Source organism: Chiloscyllium plagiosum, unplaced genomic scaffold (assembly GCF_037043375.1).
Source record: "Chiloscyllium plagiosum isolate Xiang-an unplaced genomic scaffold, Cpla_swu_hap1 HiC_scaffold_17, whole genome shotgun sequence".
In the NCBI taxonomy this organism is placed as follows: domain Eukaryota; kingdom Metazoa; phylum Chordata; class Chondrichthyes; order Orectolobiformes; family Hemiscylliidae; genus Chiloscyllium; species Chiloscyllium plagiosum.
Window position 1 is genome coordinate 35,630,813 of NW_028270155.1, and position 12,495 is coordinate 35,643,307.

The 12,495-nt window shown below is 40.8% G+C and overlaps 1 protein-coding gene across 6 annotated transcripts in view; it reads right to left on the minus strand.

Annotated features, from left to right (window-relative positions):
* Nucleotides 1-12,495, minus strand: part of banp (BTG3 associated nuclear protein) — a 258,865-nt gene that overhangs the window by 99,393 nt on the left and 146,977 nt on the right. For 4 of the 6 annotated variants that reach the window (XM_087995834.1, XM_087995835.1, XM_087995833.1 and 1 more), the window contains exon 9: nt 1,388-1,522. In XM_087995834.1, coding sequence (XP_087851960.1) covers nt 1,388-1,522 — 135 coding nt within the window. The remainder of the gene's footprint in view (nt 1-1,387; nt 1,523-12,495) is intronic. The other 2 variants (XM_087995836.1, XM_043706808.2) reach the window with 1 other exon arrangement.

The window sequence follows — 12,495 nt, forward strand, 5'->3', positions numbered from 1 at the left end:
CTATTAGAAAGAACAATTAGGAGAAAAAGGCCAACAAGGACTTGGAGAGATTGATGGTAATTGAGGAGAGGGTACTTGGAATTGTAAAATATAGATTATTAGATTTTTTTTAGATTAGATTATTAGATTACATTACAGTGTGGAAACAGGCCCTTCGGCCCAACAAGTCCACACCGACCCGCCGAAGCGAAACTCACCCATACCCCTACATTTACCCCTTACCTAACACTACGGGCAATTTAGCATGGCCAATTCACCTGACCCTGCACATCTTTTGGACTGTGGGAGGAAACCCACGCAGACACGGGGAGAACGTGCAAACTCCACACAGACAGTCGCCTGAGGCGGGAATTGAACCCGGGTCTCAGGCGCTGTGAGGCAGCAGTGCTAACCACTGTGCCACCATGCCGCCCACTAGATCATGATATCTTGATCATGATCATGATATAGATCATGTTCAACTAAACAATTGCTTGAGGAATGGATATGGTTGATGAATGTGTGCATGGGGTGTATATGATTTTATTAAAGCTTTTCACAAAGTATTACATAAAAGGCTGGTTAATAAAATTGAGTTTCATGGAATAGTGTCATTGTTGACTTGAATAATTAACTCAGTGGCTGTCTCTCAAACCATAAGATAGTTCATACTGGTATTCCCGAATAGTCACTCTTAGGATCACTGCTTTTTGATATACATAAATGATTTGGATACAAAAAGAATTAAAACCTCTAAATTTGCTAAACATGCCAAATTTTGAGGTATGCCAAAGTGAGTATCATGCCAGATAATTGCACAGGACATATCAAGACTAGGGAGGAACAGCCAATTGACAGATTAAAGTTAATGCTGTACAACTGTGCAAGTTCATGACAGGTTAAGATAGAGAATGAAAAGTTTTTCCCCGTTATCTAACGGGAAAGGAGTAGGAAACACAGATTTAAGTTTTTGGGCTAATGATACATGCAGTATGTGAGGAAGTCGCTTTCTTCATTGAAGCAGTGAGTGGCAATGATCTAGAATATTCTACCTATGTCAGTGGTGGATTTAGAGTCAATCCACGATTTTAAAATGAAATAAACTCGCCAGGCTACAGAGAATAAACGGCAGAATGGGAGCAACTGGATTACTCTACAGAAAGCTTGCATGGTTAAATGCTATTCCTTCTGTAAGTAATGACTATATGAGCCATGCCATATAAATATATTAAAATATACCGGAAACACAAGTAAATTATGCAATCCCAGTTTTCTCAACAGAAAGATGATTTTAAAGAGAGGATAAACTAATTATACCGTTGCAATATTGAAATATTACTCTCCAACTTAGGAATTATGGAATCAACCTTATGATTTATAAATTTTCATGATATCTTGAAAATACTCACTACTTGTTGAACTTGTCCATCCTCTCCTATACGATGAATATGAACTTGCTGAGCATTTGCCAATGCATAGTGGAGGGTCTGTGCCTGATTCTGCTGTAAATCTCCAGAAGATGATACTGATCCTTGTATCCCACCTTGATAAATAGAAGAGGAAGAAAATTGCAGGTAACATAAATTTTAAATATAATAGAACTTTCATTGATAAACATGACAGTTTCAATTTAGCAATTTTTCAAATATAGATACTGATATTTTGATTCGATTAGATTAGATTTGATTTCCTACAGTATCGAAAGAGGCCCTTTTGCCCAACAAGTCCATACTGACCCTCCAAACAGTAACCCATCCAGACCCAGTCCCCTCGCCTATATTTTACCCTGACTAATACACCTAAACCTATGGGCAATTTAGCATAGTCAATTCACCTGACCTGCACATCTTTGGACTGTGGGAGGAAACCGGAACACCCGGAGGAAACCCACGCAGACACGGGGAGAATGTGCAAACTCCACACAGACAGTTGCCCAAGATGGGAATCAAACCCGGATCCCTGGCTCTGTGAGGCAACATACAGTAATAGAGATGTACAGCATGGAAACAGACCCTTCGGTCCAACCCGTCCATGCCGACCAGATATCCCAATCCAAGCTAGTCCCACCTGCCAGCACTCGGCCCATATCCCTCCAAACCCTTCCTATTCATATACCCATCCAAATGCCTCTTAAATGTTGCAATTGTACCAGCCTCCATCACATCCACTGGCAGCTCATTCCATACAGGCACCACCCCTGTGTGTGAAAACGTTGCCCCTTAGGTCTCTTTTACATCTTTCCCCTCTCACCCTAAACTTATGCCCTCTAGTTCTGGACTCCCCGATCCCAGGGAAAAGACTTTGCCTATTATCCTATCCATACCCCTCATTATTTTGTAAACCTCTATAAGGTCACCCCTTAGCCTCCAACGCTCCAGGGAAAACAGTCCCAGCCTGTTCAGCCTCTCCCTATAGCTCAAATCCTCCAACCCTGGAACATCCTTTTCTGAACCCTTTCAAGTTTCATAACATCTTTCCTATAGGAACAAGACCAGAATTGCACACAATATTCCAACAGTGGCCTAACCAATGTCCTGTACAGCCGCAACATGACCTCCCAACTCCTGTACGCAATACTCTGATCAATAAAGGAAAGCATACTAACGCCTTCTTCACTATCCTAACTACCTGTGACTCTACTTTCAAGGAGCTATGAACCTGCACTCCAAGGTCTCTTTGTTCAGCAACAGTCCCTGGGACCTTACCATTAAGTGTATAAGTCCTGCTAAGATTTGCTTTCCCAAAGTGCAGCACCTCACATTTATCTGAATTATCTGCCACTTCTCTGCCCATCTGGTCAAGATCCTGCTGTAATCTGAGGTAACCCTCTTCGCTGTCCATATGCCTCCAATTTTGGTATCATCTGCAATCTTACTAACTGCATCTCTTATGCTCACATCCAAATCATTTATGTAAATGACAAAAAGTAGAGGTACCCAGCACCGATCCTTGTGGCACTCCACTGGTCACAGGCCTCCAGTCTGAAAAACAACCTCCACCACCATCCTTTGAGCCAGTTCTGTATCCAAATGGCTAGTTCTCCCTGTATTCCATGAGATCTAACCTTGCTAATCAGTCTCCCATGGGGAACCTTGTCGAATGCCTTACTGAAGTCCATATAGATCATATCTACTACTCTGCTCTCATCAATCTTCTTTGTTACTTCTTCAAAAAAAACTCAGACAAGTTTGTGAGACATGATTTCCCACTCAAAAAGCCATGCTGACTGTCCTTAATCAGTCTTGGCCTTTCCAAATACATGTACGTCCTGTCGCTCAGGATTCCCTCCAACAACTTACCCACCAACAAGGTCAGGCTCACCAGTCTGTAGTTCCCTGGCTTGTTCTTATGGCCCTTCTTAAACTGTGGCACCACTTAGCCAACCTCCAGTCTTCCGGCACCTCACCTGCGACTATCAATGATACAAATATCTCAGCAAGAAGCCCAGCAATCACTTCTCTAGCTTCCCACAGAGTTCTCGGATACACCTGATCAGATCCTGGGGATTTATCCACCTTTACCCGTTTCAAGACATCCAGCACTTGCTCCTCTATAATCTGGACATTTTGCAAGATGTCACCAACTATTTCCCTACAGTCTATATCTTCCATATCCTTTTCCACTGTAAATACTGATGCAAAATACTTGTTTAGTATCTCCCCCATTTTCTGCGGCTCCACACAAAGGCCGCCTTGCTGATTTTTGAGGGGCCCTATTCTCTCCCTAGCTACCCTTTTGTCCTTAATGTGTTTGTAAAAACTCTTTGGATTCTCCTTTATTCTATTTGCTAAAGCTATTTCATGTCCCCATTTGCCCTCCTGATTTCCCTCTTAAGTACACTCCTACTGCCTTTATACTCTTCTAAGGATTCCCTCGATCTATCTTGTCTATACCTTACATATGCTTCCTTCTTTTTCTTAACCAAACCCTCAGTTTCTTTAGTCATCCTGCATTCCCTATACCTACCAGCCTTTCCTTTCACCCTGACAGGAATATACTTTTTCTGGATTCTCGTGATCTCATTTCTGAAGGCTTCCCATTTTCCAGCCGTCTCTTTACCTGCGAACATCTGCCTCCAATCAGCTTTCAAAAGTTCTTGCCTAATACCATCAAAATTGGCCTTTTTCCAATTTAGAACTTCAACTTTTAGATTTGGTCCATCCTTTCCATCACTATTTTAAAACTAATAGAATTATGGTCGCTGGCCCCAAAGTGCTCCCCCATTGACACCTCAGTCACCTGCCCTGCCTTATTTCCCAAGAGTAGGTCAGGTTTTGCACCTTCTCTAGTTGGTGCATCCACATACTCAATCAGAAAATTGTCTTGTACGCACTTAACAAATTCCTCTCCATCTAAACCTTTAACACTATGGCAGTCCCAGTCTATGTTTGGAAAGTTAAAATCCCCTACCATAGCCACCCTTTTATTCTTATAGATAGTTGAGATCTCCTTACAAGTTTATTTCTCAATTTCCCTCTGACTATTAGGGGGTCTATAATACGATCCCAAAAAGGTGATCATCCCTTTCTTATTTCTCAGTTCCACCCAATTAACTTCCCTGGATGTAGTTCCGGGAATATCCTCCCTCAGCACAGCTGTAAAGCCTTATCAAAAATGCCACACCCCCTCCTCTTTCGCCTCCCTTTCTATCCTTCCTGTAGCAGCAGGTCATTCCATATGTGTACCACCCTCTGTGTAAAAACGTTACCCCTCAGGTTTCCTTTTATTCTTTCACCTCTAACCTTCTGATGCTCTCTGATCCTCGATTTGCCAACCCTGGGAAAAAGACTCAGTGCAAGACTTCACACTTATCTACACTAAACTCCATTTGCCATTTCTTGGCCCACTTTATCCAACTGACCAATGCCCTGCAGCAATTTCTGATAGCTTTACTCACTGGCCACAATACTGGCTATTGTAGTGTCATCTGCAAATTTACTAATCATGCCTTGTACATTCTCATCCAAATCATGATATCGATAAACAGTAATGGGCTCAGCACCAACCTGAGGCACTCCACTAGTCACAGGCCTCCAGTCCGACAAGCATTTTTCCACTATTACTCTCTGTTTCCTACCATCGAGACAAGCAAATTGTGTATCCAATTTGGCAGCGCCCCCCCCCCTCCCAGATTCCATGTGGTCTAACTTACCAGAGTAGCCTACCATGTGGAACGTTATCAGAACTCTCACTGAAATCTACATGGACTATGTCTACTACCCCGCCCTCATCAACCTTCCTGGTCACTTCAAAGAACTCTAACCTGTTTGTGAGGCATGATCTCCCACACACTAAGCTATGCTGACTATTCTTAATCAAACCCTGTCTTTCCAAATGCATAAAAATCTTATTTTAGAATCTTCTCAAGTAACTTACTGACCACAATGTCAGGCTTACTGGTCTATAGTTCCCAGGGTTTCTTTGCAGCCCTTCTCAAATAAGGGCACAACATTCACTACCCTCCAGTTCTTCCCAGACCTCACACATGGCTAACAATGATGCAAATGCATCACCTCGGGCCCCCATAATTTCTTCTCTAACCTCTTGCAGTGTTCTTGGATATATCTGGTCAGGACCAGGAGATTTATCCACCTTCACACATTCTAATATATCATACACCTCCTCCAAGGTGATATGGACTGTCCCCAAGATATCACCACTTACTTCCCAAGTTTTCATATCTTTCTCCACAGTAAACAGAGGAGAAATATTAATTCAGTACCTCGCCCATCTCCTGAAGTTCTACGCATACATATCCACTTTGGTCCTTGATGGATCCTGTTCTCTCTCTTGTTATTCTTTTCTCCTTTAATATACTTAAAGAACCTCGGGGGATTCACCCTAATCTCCTCAGCCAAGGCTATCTCGTGCCCCCCTTTTTGACATTCTGATTTCCTTTTTCAATACATTGGGATACAGAACTGGCTCAAAGGTAGAAGACAGAGGATGGTGGTGGAGGGTTATTTTTCAGACTGGAGGCCTGAGACCAGTGGAGTGCCACAAGGATCGGTGCTGGGTCCACTATTTTTCATCATTTATATAAATGATTTGGATGTGAGCATAAGAGGTAATAGTTAGTAAGTTTGCAGATGACACCAAAATTGGTAGTGTATTGGACAGCGAAGGTGGTTACCTCAGGTTATTGCGGGATCTTGATCAGATGGGCCAATGGGCTGAGAAGTGGCAGATGGAATTTAATTTAGATCAATGTGAGGTGCTGCATTTTGGGAAAGCAAATCTTATCTGAAATTATACACTTAATGGTAAGGTCCTAGGGAGTGTTGCTGAACAAAGAGCCCTTGGAGTGCAAGTTCATAGCTCCTTGAAAGTGGGGTCGCAGGTAGATAGGATAGTGAAGAAGGCGTTTGGTATGCTTTCTTGTATTGGTCAGAGTTGGGAGTACAGAAGTTGGGAGGTCATGTTTTGGCTGTACAGGACATTGGTTAGGTCACTGTTGGAATATTGTGCAGTTCTGGTCTCCTTCCCATCGAAAGATATTGTGAAACTTGAAAGGGTTCAGAAAAGGTATACAAGGATGTTGCCAGGGTTGGAGGATTTGAGCCATCAGGAAGGGCTGAACAGACTGGAGCGTCGGAGGCTGAGGGGTGACCACATAGAGGTTTATAAAATCATGAGGGGCATGGATAGGATAAGTACACAAAGTATTTTCTCTGAAATGGGTTAAGTTCTGAACTAGAGGGCATAGGTTTAGGGTGAGAGGGAAAAGATATAAAAGAGACCAAAGAGGCAACTTTTTCACTCAGAGGGTGGTATGTGTATGGAATAAGCTGCCAGAGGAAATGGTGGAGGCTGGTACAATTGCAACATTTAAAAAGGCATCCAGATGGGTATATGAATAGGAAGTGTTTGGAGGGATATGGGCCAGGTGCTGGCAGGTGGGACTAGATTGAGTTGGGATATCTAGTCGCCATGGACGAGTTGGACCGTGCTGTTTCCATGGTGTACATCTCTATGACTCTATGACTATATGAATAAACTCCTATATCCCTTCAGGGATTCCCTTGATCCCAGCTACCTGTACCTGAGCAATACCTCCTCCTTTTTCCTGGTCAAATGTTCTAATGTTATACTGTTGCTCCTATCAAACTATCACCACTATCAATTTATTCATTATGAATTTTCTCCTTACCCCAAAGTATTTCATTGGAGCCAAAATATAAACTAACTCTTTGGGGTTCATTAACTTATCGCATATTATGAATAATTTGTTAATATGTCTTTTTTTTAATTCACTTCTGGGACATGGGCATCAGTGGTTGGCCAACATTTGTTGCCTATCCTTACTTGCTTTTGAATTGAGTGGTTTGCTTGGCCATTTCAGAGGGCAGGTGAGAGTCAATCATATTGCTGAGAGTCTGGAGTCACACGTTGGACAGGTCAGGTGAGGAATTGCAGGTTTCCTTCCCTGAAGGACGCTAGTGAACCAGTTGGGCTTTTCCAACAATCAACCATGGTTTCATGGTCATCAGTAGATTTTTAATTCCAAATTATTACTGAATTCAAATCCCACCATCTGCTGTGACAGGTTTTGAACCCAGGTTCCCAGAACATTAACTGAGTTTTGGATTAATGGTCTAGCAATAATATCACTCGGCCATCTTCTCCCCTACTTATGGTTTAATTTCAAACACACTGAAGACATTATTTTCTGTCCCCATTCTAAACTCAATTTCCTGGTTACAGACTCCATCCTTGACAACAGTTTAATTTAGTGATTAAGTGAGAACAGTGATTAATTTAACCCATTTACATAATTTTTTAATAATCTATTTCCACCTGTAAAACATCATTTGATCTTTCTGTTGTTTCATCTCATGAAACATTCATCATTCCTTCATGTCAGAGGTGACTTAACAGAAAGGCAGAAGATCCTAAGAGGACTGACCAGGTGGACATGGAAAGGATGATTCTTGTGGAAAAATCTAGAACAAGGGGTCATAGTTTAAAAATAAGGAGTCACCCATTTAAGACAGAGACAAGGAAAACCATTGTTCACTGAAGGTTCAAAATCTTTGGAATTTTCCTCCTCAAAAGGCAGTGGATGGAGATTCTTTAAATATTTTTAAGACAACGGTAGATAGATTCTTGATTACTGAAGGGATAAAAGATTATCAGCAACATGCAGGAATAGAAAGTTGAGGTTATGTGCAACAACCTGAAGCAGCCGAGTGGCCTACTGTTGCTCCTTGTTCCTATGTTTATGTCTTAACTATCAGCATTCACCTTTTATTACATGTTTGTGACCAACTGGTATGCTTATCCAATGGGCATTCTGAAAGGCTATTTAATTACTGATTTTCTCAAATTCTCTTGAACTCCAAGAAGAGGAATAATCAGCATTTTCTAATGCTAAATACTTTATTATTAAAGATTCTATCATATTTTCCAACCCCAGTTATCACACCTCTTACTTCTGCAATTGATTCTTCATCCTCCTTTCTTTACATTATTGAGCTTTCAAATGTCATTTTGTCAAACTCAAAATTTACACAACATTTCACTTTTCCTTCCTGCGTTACTTTATCTTCAGCTTTAATTTCTTGCTTTTCTATTTCTCTCATCTGTCACTTGACTGTGATATTAAATCCATTCAAAAAATCTGCATTTTCAATTTCCCCAATTGTTAAGCTTTTTAATTAACTACACTTCAAAAATAACCAAAGAAGGCAATACTCAGCTAAACTGAGTCAAGTACAAAAACCGGTTAAAGAAAACAAAGACTGATAATAGAAAAATTCCAATTAAAAAGTGTATCAGAGGCAACTTTAAAAGTAATCAGACATGTTTTTCAGTTATTTAGAGATCAGAGAATTGTCAACTATTACATTGAGCCACTGAAAAATTGGTTACAAAGGAATTACCTAGCATAGTGGAAATATTGAATGAGTACTCAATATCAATCTTCATTTCTGAAGATGGTGCATGGTTATTGGAATTGAGTAATTTGACTATTGAATGTTATAATCTTTTAAATATGTTCATGGTTGTGGACAACATTCACTAGGTCAGCTTTTATTGCAAAGCTCTACAGAAGGTGGTGGTAAGTTGGCTTTTTGACTTGCAATTCTTGGGGTGTAGAGATACCAACAATGCTATATTTTAGCATTTTAGTCCAGTGACAATGAAGGAACAACAGCATAGTCCCAAGTCAGGATGTCATTAGCTCGAAAGAGATCTTGTTGGTGGCAATGTTCCCGTGCATTTGCTGCCCTATAGCCTTCTAGATGGTGGAGGTCATGGGTTTGAAAGGTTCTGTCAGAGGACCCTTGATGTAATGCACCTTGTAAAGGGTACACACTCCTTCCATGTTGCACCAGTGAAGAGAGTGAATGTTGAAGTTGATGGATGGGTGATAATCAACTGGGCTGCTTTATCCTGAATGGTGTCACGTTTATTGAGCATTACACAAACTGCACTCATCTGGGCTAGCAGTGAGTTATTCGTGATTTGTGCTTTCCGGATGGTGGATAGACATTGGAGAGACAGGAGGTGAGTTACTGGACATAGAATTCCTCGTCTTTAACCTGCTCTTGTAGCCACAAATGGCTTCATAAGGCCGGTCCAGTTCAGTTTCTGATCAATGGTAAACCCCATGATGTTGCCAGTGGGTGAATCAGTGATAGTAATGCAACTTAACGTCAAGGGATTTTCATTTGTTGGAGATAGTCATTATCTTGCTCTCGTGTGGTGCAAATGTTACTTGTCACTTATTAGTCCAATGTCCAGATTGTCCAGGTCTTGCTGCATTTAGACAAAACTACTTCAATGTCTGGAGAGGGGTAAGTAGTGCTGAACATTGCACAGTGAACCACCCCACCTCTGATCCTCTGATGAAGGGACAGTCACTCAAGTGGTTGGTCCAAGGAGTGACAAGGAGTGAGGCTAGTTCTAGAGTTCAATCTATCAGCAGTATTCCTACAATTTTCTGAAGAATTCTTGTAGAGATGTCCTGGGCTAAAATGATTAGCCTCCAACAACCACAAACAACTTCTTAATTTCCCACCCCATCTACCTCCCCGCCCCCCCCCCCCCCAAACCCCATCCATTTCTTCCACCTCCAGTTTTGCAAAGGCTCCTTGTTGCTATTCTTGGTCAAATGTTGTGTTGATGATAGGGGCAGACACTCAACCTCCAAGGTTCTTTTGTCCATGTTTCAACAAGAGCTGCCAAAAGTACAGGAGCAGAGTCATCCAGATTGAAGCCAAACTGAGCATCAGTGAGTAGGTTATTCCTCTCCAAAAGCCACTTGATAGCACTGTTAATTACTCCTTTCATCAGTTTGATGATCACATGTAGATTGCCAGAGTAGTAAATGGCGAGGTTGGATTTGTACACAAGATTTACAAGGATGTTGCTAAGGTTGGAAGATTTCAGCTATTGGGAGAGGCTGAATCGGCCAGGGCTTTTTTCCCTGGAGTTTTGGAGGCTTAGAGGTGACGTTATAGAGGTTTATAAAATCATGAGGGGCATGGATGGGATAAACAGACAAGGTCTTTTCCATGGGTTTGGGTAGTCCAAAACTAGAGGGCGTAGGCTCAGAGTGAGAGGGGAAAGATATAAAAGGGACCTAAGGAGCAACGTTTTCACGCAGAAGATGGTTGCGTGAAAAAGATGGAATGAGCTGCCAGAGGAAGTGCTGGAGGCTGGTAAAATTACAGCATTTAAAAGGCAAATGGATGGGTATATGCATAGAAAGGGTTTAGAGCGATATGGGCCAAGTGCTGGCAAATGGGACTACATTATGTTAGGATATCTGGTCAGCATGGACGAGTTGGACCAAAGGGTGTGTTTTCAGGCTGTACATCACTATGACTCTGACACGACTGGCAATTTTCCACATAGTTATGGAGATCCCAGGGGTACTGGAACAGCCTGACAAGGAGTGAGGCTAGTTCTAGGTACAAATTTTCGTATGATATCGACAATTTTGTCAGGGGCACAGTCTTTATAATATCCAGTGTCTTTAGCCATTTCATGATATCACCTAGTGAATCAAGTTGGGGCAGCAAATCAAGGCAGCGATGGATCAGCCACTTTTGACTGAAGATGGATGCAAAAACTTCAGTCTTGTTTTTAGACCTGATATGAAGTCTGGCACAGGTGCTGCTTCTGCAGGCCCTTGTGAACTCTTTATTGAATCAGGTTCCCCTAACTTCTTTCCATGAGAAAAAGACCTGTTGCCCAAGTAGAAATGTTAATTCACTATCTCTGATGCAAAAGTTTTCATCTTAGAAATAAATAGGCAAATTTCTGCACAACAGCTTGCAATATTTTCACCAATGACATCTTAATTTGTTTCACAGTGTGTCTTGATTATTGTCATAGCAACAAATTTCATCAAAATTTCCATATTGGTCACCTCACTTTCAGTAAGACAATTCCAATCTTCCTTTTGAAAAAATTGCATCATTTGTTTTTACTTCTCCCTTCTCTCACCTTAAAAATATGCCCTCTAGTCTTAAAATCCCTCATCCTAGGGAAAAGAAATCCTGCGATTCACCTTATCTACACCCTTCGTGATTTTATAAAGCACTGCAAATGATTCCTGCTTTTCACTGTATCAATTCCAAAACAGATGACAAAAAAGCCTGAAAATACATTGGTCTGTTAGAATCTACAGACCAAAAAAAGATTGGGTAACTTCTTTGCAGAACAACTTGTTTAGGATTTACCAACCCTATTTTAATATTTTACCTCTGATCTCCTACTTAGACCTCAAAAAACTCAAGAGTATATTGCAGGAATAATTGCTATTTCTTAATCTCAAACTTTGAAGTGGATGTTAGGAAAAAATAAACCCAATGTAATTTCAGTTTTTGTCATACAAGTGATCTTCTGAAAACTACTTGCAATTCATTGAAGAGAAGGAATGAAATGCTATTGCACTGATTAGCTAGCTTTCTATGACATTAGCTCATGATGTCGATCTGTTTCGTGCGCCTCTGCTGTTTTTATTTCCTGATGATTTCAATAAGACGACACAAGGACAAAGAAAAAATATCTAAGGTTTATTCAAAGACTACTGAAAAATTTACTATCAGCTGTTTAAGAATTACACTGGGGAAAAACAGCTCAATTCACAGCATGTAAATTATGTGGGCCTTTATGGAGGACAGAAAAAATAATTTGAACACAATAAGAGTTGCACATGGGACAATAGACAATGGAAATATTATTCCAAAGTGAGTTAAGTCACAGCAATGACACAGTTTCTTCAAAATTTGTTAAATACATAGACAGAGGTTTCAGCTAATAATACATTTTTATGAATTCAATGCTTGCTCAAAGAAATACTTAGGAAATCTGCTTGAAATCTATCACAACAATTTAAGTTTCAGTAGATAATCATTCATGGATAAATTATTGAGAACACTGCAAAATTCCTCCTTGCCTTAATTAGGAGTAGGGGATTACATAATATTTTCTCTTAGATTCGACAACCCCCTCAGACTGTCTACCAATGGTCAGAAGGAAATACAGAGGAACCTCGATTAT